Source organism: Erinaceus europaeus, chromosome 5 (assembly GCF_950295315.1).
Source record: "Erinaceus europaeus chromosome 5, mEriEur2.1, whole genome shotgun sequence".
NCBI lineage: Eukaryota > Metazoa > Chordata > Mammalia > Eulipotyphla > Erinaceidae > Erinaceus > Erinaceus europaeus.
Window position 1 is genome coordinate 4074025 of NC_080166.1, and position 13221 is coordinate 4087245.

The 13221-nt window shown below is 46.6% G+C and overlaps 1 protein-coding gene across 1 annotated transcript; it reads right to left on the minus strand.

Moving 5' to 3' along the window:
• Nucleotides 1-62: 62 nt before the first annotated feature.
• On the minus strand, nucleotides 63-12540 carry TMEM267 (transmembrane protein 267). Its single transcript, XM_060191006.1, has 3 exons — nucleotides 12257-12540; nucleotides 2319-2704; nucleotides 63-1795 (listed from the first exon to the last, which is right to left on the minus strand). The coding sequence occupies exons 2-3, from the start codon at nucleotides 2628-2630 to the stop codon at nucleotides 1460-1462; spliced, it is 648 nt and encodes a 215-aa protein (XP_060046989.1). The 5' UTR covers nucleotides 2631-2704; nucleotides 12257-12540; the 3' UTR covers nucleotides 63-1459.
• Between the last annotated feature and the right edge of the window lie 681 nt (nucleotides 12541-13221).

Consider the following 13221-nt stretch of genomic DNA (forward strand, 5'->3'; position numbering starts at 1 on the left):
AGGTGGGGAGCCGGGGTTCGAACCGGGATCCTGACGCCGGTCCTTGCACTTCGCGCCATGTGCGCTTAACCCACTGCGCTACCGCCCGACTCCCTCCGTATTATGTTTAACAGAAGATCAGTTAGAAAGAACCAAATAAAAAAGCAGTCTCCTAAAACTATTCTACTATGAAAGGAATGTTTATGTCTCAGTAACAGGCAGATTTTAAAAAGTGATTTGACTGGTGTAATAGTTTATAATAGTATATAGACAAATTGACGGACGGCTGCTAAGTTTAAGAGAACCTTCACGTACATTCCTGGGAAGTCCCTTTTTGATAAGAATTCAAACTTTATGGTCATCTGCCAAATATCAACATTCTATTTTATTTTTTTAATTATCTTTATTTATTTACTCGTTGAAGAGAGACGGCCAGAAATTGAGAGGGGAGGGGATATAGAGAGGGAGAGAGACAGAGAGACACCTGCAGCCGTGCTTCACCACTCGTGAAGCTTTCCCCCTGCAGGTGGGGACCGGGGACTCGAACCCCAGTCCCGGCGCACTGTAATGTGAGCACTCAGCCAGGTGCACCACCACCCAGCCCCCCAAATATCAATATTTTAAAGTTAGAACTTAGTGAACATTTCATTTAGTTTACCTATAGTGTTCCTAACAGCTAGCACTGTAACAGGTGAGAGTCTTGGACAAAGACAATGAGAAAATAATACTCCACGTGAGATTTGTATATAGTCAACATAATTATTCTGCAGAGCGATTTCTTAAATACCTGCCTATGTCCAATGTTAGTTAGTGCCTTTTATGAATGTTGTAATGATTTGTCACAAGAGGACTGAGGCAGATTTTGCCAGCGACCACAGCTCATTGAAGTTCTATGCAAATTAAATCTCAGTCAAGATCAACATATAAGAAGTAAACAGATGTCAGCATTCACTAGACATCATATTGATCATCTCATTGTTGTGGTCTTCCTACTACTTTAATACCTCAGGAAACAGGAGTTCCAGAGACAACACTAACCTACTGCAAATCACTCCCCCTAAGACTGGAACTCTTCTTACTAGGAGATCATGAAAAGGGGTAGTTCCAGAAAGCTGAAGCAGATGCTGGTCGAGTAGACCTCTTAGGAAACTCAGAAACACTAGGCCAGAATGTAGCTTAGTGAACGGTAACACATGCATGAGGCCCTGAGTACTGGCCCTAGCACTCCCCTCCTTCCAAAGAGAGAGAAGACTATAAAAATATAGTATAGATTAATTAAAAGTCTAGTATTGCACAAGTGCTATAGGAGAAGTAGAGTCACCAAATATATACCTTTCAAACACTGTACATGCCACCTGAGCAAGAGCGTTGTGATTAATATAAGTGCCTCCTATTTTCTTCTTAAATAAATCCACCTTAAGAATTAGCTACCTTTCATGGCCACTGCCTGAACTGTGTGTCTCACAGCCACAGGGCTACCTCAGACATCAATAAGAACTCCATGTTTTGAAGACATGATTTGTCTGGCTCCTGTTAAGTGCATCACCACGGAACAGACGTGAGGTAACGATGCCGTGACGATCACATAAAGCCAGAATGGCAAAGGAGAGGTTTTTCCAAACGGACATAACCACAGCCCGTGCCGGATCCCATCTCGGATGTGGTGCGAGCTCCAGGCTATACACAGCATCCAGGGCAGGAAACACCAAGAGTCTTTGAGCTTGAGCAGGTGCATGGCAAGCTTCAGGGTCAGAGCCACAACGGGGATCACAGTGGAGCAGTGAAGGAAAGGTCTCCGAGGAAGGGTCAAGGCGGCCTGCAAGGGCAGGGGGGCAGGGGGGAGAGTCGCTGGAGTCATTGGCTTCTCAGCAGACAGAGTCTCACCCATGCTTCTTCTTGCTACAGATTACCTTCCAGGAGCAAGAGAAACATGTCCCCAAGGGCCAGAGACATTGGCACCACCAGCAGGCGAGATTTATGTGCATGCGGACATTATCCGACTTCTGGAAAAGCACTTAAGGTGCCGGCAAGTAGCTGGATGATGGAAGAACCAGCAGGGCACAGCAGAAGCTGTGATGACCACTAGGCTACCGTTCAGGGGGGTTAGTGCCTGCACGACCAACCCAGCGTCCCTGGCAGTCATTCTGCCCCCCTCCCCACTTTTCTCTCTCTCTCTCTCTCTTATTTACAGGACAGAGAGAAACTAAGAGGGAAGCGGAAGATAGAAAGGGAGACGGAGAGACACCTGCAGTCCTGCTTCAATGCTTGTGAAGCTTGCCCTTGCAGGTGAGGCCCAGGGGCTTGCAGACGGTGACTTGTGCCCTGCCCACCCCGCTTACCTTTAAAGATAAGGATCCAGCTAGGAAAAAGTGGTCAATGTCAATTACAGAGGCCAGAAATCCCGCGAAAAGAACTTCCCCAAAGTCAGTCTTCTTCTTGATGCCAGTGACTATGGCCCAGGACCACATGCCAATCACACAGTGCACCGCATTGTCCGAGAGGGCCCGAAGCCAGTCGCTTTGCTGAATGACAGGAAACTGAAGAAGTCTGTCCACCACTAGACAAAACACCCCGAGCCCGAGGCTGCACATGAGAGACTGCGGACTGCAAGACTGAAGCAAAGCGCGGGTCTTCTCCGTCTCAGACGCCATCACAAGCCGCGCCAGTTTCTACCAAGAGCCATCGGGAAGCAAACGGATCATTCCTGTCCACACTCCCAGTCACCCTAGAACAGAAAGAAGAGAAAACTATTGGGGCGGCGTCGCTAGCATCATGGTTCTGCAAAGAGACTCTCATGCCTGAGGCTCCAAAGTCCCAGGTTCAATCCCCCAGCACCACCATAAGCCAGAGCTGAGCAGGGCTCTGGTTGGAAAAAAAAAAAAAAATGAAGAGAAAAATATTAACGGAGAGTAGGGGCTGCCATGTCAAACTGAAATAAAATAATACTGGCAATAATTTCACAAACAGAAAACCAAGTTATGGGAGTCAGGCGGTAGCGCAACAGGTTAAGGGCAGGTGGTGCAAAGTGCAAGGACCGGCTTAAGGATCCCAGTTCGAGCCCCCGGTTCCCCACCTGCAGGGGAGTCGCTTCACAGGCGGTGAAGCAGGTCTGCAGGTGTCTGTCTTTCTCTCCTCCTCTCTGTCTTCCCCTCCTCTCTCCATTTCTCTCTGTCCTATCCAACAACATCAATAACAACTACAACAATAAAGCAACAAGGGCAACAAAAGAATAAATAAGTAAATAAATATTTTTTTAAAAAAGAAAACCAAGTTGTAGAGACTGGTATGTTTTTTTTTGTTGTTGTTTTTAACTATTGTTGGTAATTTCACTTCCTCCATGCTCTGTTACACAGAGTAAATTAAAAGTATGTAATGTGATTGGTATACAGATATACTGTGAAATGGTGGTTGTAGTAAATTATTTAATACATTCTTCACCTCACACAGTGCTACTAACATTTAAAATTACTCCTGAAGGTCAGGTGGAGTGCACATGTTACAAGTTACAGCGCACAAGGACCAGAGTTCAAGCCCCCAGTCCCCACCTGCAGGGGGAAAGCTTCACAAGTGGTGAAGCAGGGCTGCAGGTGCATCTCCCCCCCACCTCTCTCTCTCTCTCTTTCCATCTATATCACTCCTTTCCCTCTCAATTTCTTGTTGTCTCTATCCAATAAATAAATAAGGATAATAAAAAAATTAAATAAATAAAATCTACTTCTGCACTGCTGGTGAGAATGTCAGTTGATCCAACCTCATTAGAGAACAGTCTGGAGAACTCTCAGAAGGCTAAAAATAGACCTCTCCCATGACCCTACAATTCCTCTCCTGGGGATATATCCCAAAGAACCAAACACACTCATCCAAAAAGATCTGTGTACACCTATGTTCATAGCAGCACAATTTGTAATAGCTAAAACCTGGAAGCAACCCAGGTGTCCAGCAACAGAGAAGTGGCTAAGAAAGTTGTGGTCTAGATACACAATGGAATACTACTCAGCTGCTAATAATGGTGACTTCACCTTTTTTAAAAAAATATTTATTTATTCCCTTTTGTTGCCCTTGTTTTATTGGTGTAGTTATTATTGTTGTTGCTGTCGTTGTTGTTGGGTAGGACAGAGAGAAATGGAGAGAGGAAGGGAAGACAATGATTAACTTTGCAATGTTAACACTTTATAAGGCAGCTCATGCCGAGGGAGATTTAAGAACGCCACCGATGGTGATCTACTACTCTGTGATCATTAGCAGTGTGTAGAAAGTAATGACTTCTTCCCTCCTTTTTCTTCTCTTCCCTCTCCTCCTTGTCCTTCTTCTTTCTTCTCTTTCTTCTTCTCCTCCTCCTTCTACTTCTTCTCATTCTCCTTTTAATATTTTATGTATCAATTTACGAGAGAGAGAAAAACTGAGATGAAAGGAGGAGATAAAGAGACAGAGAGACGCCTGCAGCTCTGCTTCACCATCATAAGGCTTCCCCCCTGCAGGTGGGGACAGGGGGCTTGAACCTGGGTCCTTGCACACTATATCATGTACACCCAACCAGGTGCGCCAGTACCCGGCTCCCCCAACCCCAGCAACTACTTGGCACAACCATAAAAGCACCATATAATCATTCTGCTAACAAAAGCAAACAAACAGGGCAGGGGAAACAGCATAGTGGTTCTGCAAAAGACTCTCGTGCTTGAGAACCCAAGGTCCCAAGTTCAGTTCCCGGCACCAACATAAGCCAGAGTTGAACAGTGCTCTGGTCTTTCTCTGTCTCTGTCTCTCTCTCTCTCTCATTAAAATAAGATAATTTTTATATTTATTTATTCCCTTTTGTTGCCCTTGTTTTATTGTTGTAGTTATTATTGTTGTTATTGATGTCATTGTTGGATAGGACAGAGAGAAATGGAGAGAGGAGGGGAAGGCAGAGAGGGGGAGAGACAGACAGACACCTGCAGACCTGCTTCACCACTTGTGAAGCGACTCCCCTGCATGTGGGGAGCCGGGGGCTGGAACTGGGATCCTTAGGCCTATCCTTGCACTTTGCGCCACGTGCACTTAACCTGCTACGCTACCACCCGACTCCCAAAATAAGATATTTTTAAAAGACAAACAAAACTGCTTATCTAAGAATGAATGAAAACTAGTAGCACTGCATGGTAGCTAACTACAGATAAATACCATAATAACCTTTAGAATATACCCATAATGCTCATAAGAAAAAAACCAAAAATAGGGAAGCAAATAATCATAACCACCACAAAACTCAAATACCAAAAAAATAAACTAAAGAAAATGAATATGAACAAAACTATATTTAAAACCCATCAGCAGTTTAGTTCCTTTTTGGCAGCTTAGTTAAGCTTTGCAAACCCCTCTTCGCCCCCCCCCCCCCCCCAGAATAGCTCTGGGTGACTCTGGCTATAGGCAGCCTTGTGTCTGAGACCTGGAAGGCAGCAGTTAGAAGCAGCAGCCATGTCTGAGTCTGAAGGCTGGTGCAGGACACACTGTGGAGCTCGCCTGGGTCCTGGCTGATCTCTTAGCTTCCCCTTGCTGAGGGGGAAGAAGCTTGGCTGGGGACTCCTCGTAGATCTTCCTTAAGCTTCTCCAGATGCTGGTCCTGACTGTGAGGCCCAAGGTCAAGAGTGCCCAGCTCTCCTGCAGGTCACTCAGACACCGGAGTTGCTGAGAAGCCCCCCGGGGGCCCAGTTTCTGTCCTCACTCCCGCCCGCCTGTACCCACCTTCTCTTCCCCATCCCCAGCTGCACCCAGAAACAGCCTGATCTTCCATCTCCACAGTCATGAGACCCTTATTCTTTCGTTCACACAGTAATTCTGCTTCTTGGATGGGACTTGCACAAGAAGGGATCATCTCACTCTCCCCAGTAAAAAGGCAACATTGATGGGATCAGCATCTTCACATTAATTCGATACATTTATTTTTGTTGTCACCAGGGTTTCATTGCTTTGGGCCAACTTTTTTTTTTATTTCTTTATTGGGGAATTAATGTTTTACATTCAACAGTAAGTACAATCGTTTGTACATGCATAACATTCCCCACTTTCCCATATAACAATACAGCCCTCACTAGGTCCTCTATCATCCTTCATGGACCTGTATTCTCCCCACCCACCCCCCACCCCCGAGTCTTTTACTTTGGTGCCATACGCTAATTCCATTTCAGGTTCTACTTGTGTTTTCTCTTCTGATCTTGTTTTTCAACTTCTGCCTGAGAGTGAGATCATCCCCAACTTTTTTTTTCCTTGCTTGTTTTGTTTTTTTTCATTCTTATTTTATTTTTTATTTTTTATTCAATTTGTAATGCAAGAAAGATACACAGAGAGAGAGAGAGAGACCCCAGAATATTGCTCAACTCTGGCTTATGGTGGTGCTGGGATTGAGTCTGGGACTTTGGAACTTCAGGAATGAAATTATTTTTATTATTTATTTATTTATTTGAAAGATAGGAGGAGAGAGAAAGAACCAGACATCACTCTGGTACAACATGCTGCCAAGGATTGAACCTGGGTCCTCGCCTGTTTCTTAAAGAATTTTCATTTTATTATTTTTTTTTAAATCTTTTTTCTTTTTTATAGGACAGAGAATTGAGAAGGGAGAAAGAGACAAGAGAAGGTGAGAGAAACAGAGTAAGGCCTGCAAACACTCCATCACTGCTTGCGAAGCAGCTCCCCTCATGTGGGTGGGGACCAGGGGTTTGAACCTGAGTCCTTGAGCGTGTGCCTTCAACTTGCCGGGCCGCTTCCCAGCCCCTCTGGGTCAACTTTTTTGGACAGAAAGAACAGAGAGAAAGAGACCCAACTGTAACACCATGAAGCACTTGTCTGGATGGGACCTGGGACACCAAGCTTAAGCGAAGCTTATGAGCCATACACAGCAGAAGCAACACTGCCCTCCGGTGGTAAGAGCGGGCTCGACAAGCCGGCAGCTCCAAAGAGAAAGGCAGCCAAAGGTGTGCGAGTGTGTAGTTGACAGAAGTGACCAGCACCCTCACAGAAAAGCACTACTGGGGGAGAGGGGGGCTGGGTGGTAGCACAGTGGTTTAAGTGCACATGGCGCAAGGACCGGAGTAAGGATCCGGGTTCGAGCCCCCGGCTCCCCTCCTGCAGGGGAGTCGCTTCACAGGCGGTGAAGCAGGTCTGCAGGTGTCTGTCTGTCTTTCTCTCCCCCTCTCTGTCTTCCCCTCCTCTCTCCATTTCTCTCTGTCCTATCCTACAACAAACAACAGATATAGCAACAATAACAACTATAAGGGCAACAAAGTGGGAATAATGGCCTCCAGGAGCAGTGGATTCCTAGTGCAGGCACAGAGCCCCAGCGATAACCCCAGAGGCAAAAAAATTATATATATATATATATATATATATCTTCTGGTTATTTGTATTTCATTTTAAAAGAAAGAAAAGCACTACTGCCTTTCAAACAATCCATTTCTTTATTTTAAAAATATTTATTTATTCCCTTTTGTTGCCCTTGTTGTTTTATTGTTATGTTACGTTGTTTTATTTGTAGTTATTGTTGTTGTTGTTATTGGTGTCATTGTTGTTGGATAGGACAGAGAGAAATGGAGAGAGGAGGGGAAGACAGAGAGGGGGAGAGAAAGATAGACACCTGCAGACCTGCTTCACCGCCCGTGAAGCGACTCCCCTGCAGGTGGGGAGCCGGGGGCTCGAACCGGGATCCTTATGCCGGTCCTTGTGCTTTGCGCCACGTGCACTTAACCCACTGCGCTACCTCCCAAATCCATATGTTTAGTTTTTTATAGGAACAGAGAGAAATTGAGAGGGGAAAGGGAGATAAAGGAGAAAAAGGGGTCTGGGTGGTGGTGCACCTGGTTCAACACTCATGTTACAGGGCACAAAGACCCGGGTTCGAGCCCCCGGTCCCCACCTGCAGGGGGAAAGCTTTGCGAGTCTTGAAGCAGGGCAGCAGGTGTCTCTCTGTCTCTCTCCCTCTCTGTCTCCCCCTACCCTCTCTATTTCTGGCTTTCTCTATCCAATAAAAAAAATATTTATTTTTAAAAAAAATAAAGTATTTTTTAAAAAAGGAGAGAAAGAACACTCAGGAACTTCCCACTTACAAGTGGGGACTAGAGGCTTGAACCCTGGACCTTGAGCTTGATAATGTGTGTGCTCAGCTGTGTGTGCCACTATCTGGCCCCTCAAGTGATCCTGCTATATGCATTTAATTACAAATCTATTTTCCAACCCTAAACCGAAAGGTAGATCAACACTTAAATGTGAATTGTATGGTGTTCCATAAAGTCACTGCCATTGTATCTGCTACTTTCTTTCTTTTTTTTTTTTAATGATTTTCAACTTAAAAAAATTTTTAAAAAATATTTATTTTCTTTTGTTGCCCTTGTTTTTTTATTGTTTTTGTAGTTAGTGCTGTTGTTATTGATGTCGTCGTTGGATAGGACAGAGAGAAATGGCCACTTTTTCCCTTTTGTTACCCTGGTTGTTTTACCATTGTTGTGGTTATTATTATCGTTGTTATTGATGTCATTGTTGTTGGATAGGACAGAGAGAAATGGAGAGAGGAGGGGAAGACAGAGAGGGGGAGAGAAAGATAGACACTTGCAGACCTGCTTCACTGCCTGTGAAGTGACTTCCCTGCCGGGGGCTCGAACCGGGATCCTGACGCCGGTCCCTGTGCTTTGCGCCACCTGCGCTTAACCCACTGCTGCGCTACTGCCCGACTCTACCTGCTACATTCTATTCATAAGACTTTCACCATCACAAGACATTATTTAAATATCATGTAGCCCCAATAAAGAAATTTTTAAAAAGATCAATAACAACAACAACAAAAACAACATAATAAATAAATAAATAGTGAAGGCCATGTTGCCCAGGAGGTGGCACAGTGGATCAGGTGCTGCGCGATCAGGTATGAGGTTCCGAGCTCAGTCTCCAGCACCCCATGTACCAGAGTGATATCTGGTTCTTTCCCTCTCCTCCTAGCCCTCTCATTAATAAATAAATCAATTAAATCTTTTTTTAAAAAATAGTAAAACATAAAACATAAAAAAATAAAGGTCACTACTAACCTTCCATCTTTCATAGTAAGTTCAGATCTGAAACGGGCCGAGCGGCTGGTGACCGTCATAAACAAAAGGGAGATAAAAATACTGAAGACCACATCGAGTGTTTAAATAACGCTCCACATTCACCGCTGAGAGAGGGGCTGAGAGAGGAGAGAGGTGGCAGGGAGGGTGTGCGCCATGCTAACCAGCTGCACCATCCAGGGACACTTCAGCTGGTGAGCCCCCCCCCCCTCTCTCTCTTTCTCTCTCTGGATGAAAAAACTGGCTTTGGACTGCTGAAATCCTGTGTGCCAGAGGCCTATCTCACCATCACAAAAACAAACACTTGGGAAGTTGACTTGAGAAAAGCAAAAATCTTGGGCTGGGTGATGGCGCACCTGGTTGAGCGCACATGTTACAATGCGCCAGGACCTGGGTTCAAGCCCCCAGTCCCTACCTGCAGGGGGGAAAGCTTTGCAAATGGTGAAGCAGGACTGCAGGTGTCTCTCTGTCTCTCTCCCTCTCTATATTCCATTTCCTCTTGATTTCTGGCTGTCTCTGTCCAATAAATAAAGATGATAATAATAAAGAATTTTATAAAAAAATAAATAAAACTCTCTGGTGGTGGCAATTGTATGACTTGTACCCCTTTCATCCCACTAGCTTGTCAATCACTATTAAATCACTAATAATAGTAAAAAAAAAAAAAAAAAGAAGTTTAAAAATAAGAAAAAACAAAGTAGAACTTGGACTGGGTTTGGCATACTTGCACCAAAGGAAAAGACTGGGGGTGGGGGTGGTGGTGGGGGTGGCGGTGGGGGTGGGGTGGGGGGGTTCAGGTCCTGGAACACGACGGCAGAGGAGGACCCAGTGGGGGTTGAATTGTTTTGTGGAGAACTGAGAAATGTTACACATGTACTAACTATTGTATTTTACTGTTGACTATAACCCATTCGTCCCCCAATGAAGAAAAATGAATAAATAAAAACAAAGGAAAAGTATAAGTCCGTTTGAGAGAAACCAACCCTTCCCACCAGTGACCTTGAAGCAGATGCTCCTTGAGCCTGGGCCAAGCCTTGGGAACACTCAGACAGCTTCTGAACTGCACCCTGGCGGAGCCCGGGTCTCAACTGCCCAGCTACGCTTCTTCCAAAGTCCCGGCCCACGGAATCACTAACATGATAACTGTTTGCCTCTCAACTGGGTGGGGGGGAACTTTCCCCAAAACAGTACAGTTTCTGTTTTTGAAAAAAAATATATAGAACTAATGTCTCCAAAACACAGTCCTTTTATGCCACTCCAACTACTGGGGCCGATATTTTAACATGTCTGGCTTAGACTCTGAGTATGAAAAAGAGAAATCCAACCAATGTCCTTTCTACTGTTTATTTCCTTTGAATCACGATGCCTACGTTTACATATTTTTCTTCTTACTGCTTCCCACTTTCTGCTTCTCTCCTTTTAAACAGAATTAATTCTGGAAACCCTTAAACATAATCATAAATTCCATTCAAAATTGTCATGCATAAGACCTAATGTGTTTGAATGTTTAATAATTATTTATTATACTAATACTAAGAGGGACAGATACACAGTGTGCAGCATATGAAGTAAAGGTACTTGGGGTAATATCTTTGCCTGGAAGCCAGTTATCAGATCAGATATTACTCAGTGTGACTGGTGAGGCCTCCTTTGTAATGACAATCAAGTTAAGCCTCAACCCATCTTCACTGACATCAAACATTGTCAAACTGTGGGTCTTTAAAGTACACACACAGTAATAATATCTCCTTCCCTTAACTCCACAAACTCATAATTAGTTGGTTACTTTAATTCCTTAACTCCACGAGCACATTATTTCTGCTAAAACAAATAAGAGCAACAAAATTCCAAAGTAAACATCACTGCTTCACACCACCCACCAACTCACAAATATTTGCAACGATTTGAGCTAAAAGCACATTCTAAAATTCTACAGCTGGGCTTGGCTTTGCTTCGCAAATCATCATTCTTCGCTGAACTGTGATGCTGTTGTACCTCACTGATCAGTCTAAAGCGGTGAACTGACACAAAGAAACACGAATCCTCATTTCTGCAGTCTTCTGACACCCTGTCTATGCAGTATTTCCTTCCTAGTGCTTACTGTCAGTAACAAGACAAGCCGTTCTGAATTTCAAGACCCCGCAAAATTTCCACATCACTTTTTCTTAAGGTTGATATTATGCGATCATCCTTGAAGGGCCAATTAAGAAAACAGGGGTAGGGGGACCCGGATGGTGGCACACCTGGTTGAATGCACATGTCACAATGCAGCAAGGACTCGGGTTCAAGCCCCCAGCCCCCACCTGCAGGGGGAAAGTTTTGCGAGTGGTGAAGCAGGGCTGCAAGTGTCTTTCTGTCTTTCACCCTCTCTACCTCCCCCTACTCTCTCGATTTCTGACTGTCTCTATCCAATAAGTAATATTAGGTAATATATATTGGGTAATATATAAAATACATACAATAAGTAATATATATATATATAACATTGGGACCAGGTGGTAGTGCACTTGGTTGAATGCACGTGTTACAGTGCGCAAGGACACGGGTTTGAGGCCCGGGTCCGAGCCCAGGGTCCCCACCTGCAGTGGGAAAGCTTTGCAAGTGGTGAAGCAGTGCTGCAGGTCTGTCTGCCTGCCTGTTTATGTGTGTGTGTGTGTGTATATATATATATATATATATATATATATATATATATATATATATATATATATATATAGTATGTATCTCCTCCTCTCCCGATTTCCGGCTGCCTCTATCCAATAAAGATAATTACAAATTTTATAAAGAGATGAAAAGATAAGATAGTGGGAAACCCTGGCATCTGCTGGGACAGGACCAAGCCTCTTTTAGCATTCGCATCCTCTGCAGACCCCCATGGCAGACAGCAGTGGGCTCCTCCGGCGACCCTCCCCCGGGAAAAGCGAGGAGCGGGGAGCCTGGGGCAGCGCAGCGACAATCCATCGACCTGGAAGGGGCGGCGGAGCACCCCGGGCACCCCGGGTCTATTGCACCTGCCGCCCCGCCCAGCTGCCACCCGCTCCGGCCACACCGCGCGCTCGGGTGGCCCCGGCTCCGGCCTCCCTCCTGCCGAAGCGGTTCGGTGGCGCCCAGGCGGCTCAGTCCCCGGGCCTGCTCCCCCGGCCGCAGCTGCTCCCTCGCCCCGCCCCGCCATAGGCCACGCCCCCAGTCACGGCCACGCCCCCTCGCACCATAGAGACGCGGTCGCGGGCCAGAGCGGCTCCGGCGCGCCGCCGGCCCAGAGGACGTCGGGACAGTGGCGGCCCTCTGAGCCGACGGGAGTCGATGTCGGGGGGCGGCAGGTGCCCTCGGCTCTCCGCCGCCCCGAGTCCCGGAGGAGGCGCTCAGCGCGACCGGGCGAGGCGAGGAGCGGAACGAGCCCGGCTGGCCCCGTCCTGTCAGACCTGTGCGTGCGTGGTCCCTCCGACGGAGCCGCGGCGGCGAGCGGAAGCGCGGGACGGAGTTCGGGGGCCGTGCGGGCGCGCCCGGCGCGGGGCTGCGCGGGGCGGTCGGCGGGGCTGCGCGGGGCCGCGGACGTGACTGCGGGGCTCCGTGCGCTCGAGCGCCCCTCGCGGATCCGCTGCTCACTGCGGGCGCGGGCGCGGCTCCGGCTCAGCCTCGTCCTTGCGGGACCCCGCGGGCCGCGCCTTCTGAGCCGACGGAGAACCGCGCACCTGGTTGAGCTGCGAGTCGCAGGGGGAAAGGACCCGGGTTCAAGCCCCCGATCCCCGCCCGCAGGGGGAGAGCTCTGCAGGGGTGAAGCAGGGCTGCAGGGGTCTGGCCCCTCCTCCCCTCTCTACTTCTCTACCCAATAAATAAAAAAATAATAATAATTTAAAAATGAACCACGCTGATCGTCGGCGGCACCGCTTAAAAGTTAGGAGAGTGAATACACGAACCACACGGGTGTTCATCCTCAACGTCAGCGGCTTTTTTATCTGTAGTAGCAGTCTGTCTGGCTGTTGATAAATACGTAGCCTGGGATTTTACAGCTAACCGAACACCACGACCTAAACAGAACCACAGCTTTTTCTCTGTGATCAGTTTATTGCACAGAGGATCTGATTTTTATAATAACTTTATTTTTAAATCATGATTAGATAAAGACAGAAATGGGGAGGGGGAGAGAGACCACTTGCAGCCATGCTTCACCTGG

What these genes read in the sequence shown, in the direction of transcription:
- TMEM267 (XM_060191006.1), bottom strand. Translation starts at nt 2,630, where the DNA reads ATGGCGTCTGAGACGGAGAAGACCCGCGCTTTGCTTCAGTCTTGCAGT. An exon ending in CTGGATCCTTATCTTTAAAG is followed by an intron (nt 1,796 to 2,318) that starts GTAAGCGGGGTG and finishes CTGCCCTTGCAG; the next exon opens with GCCGCCTTGACCCTTCCTCG.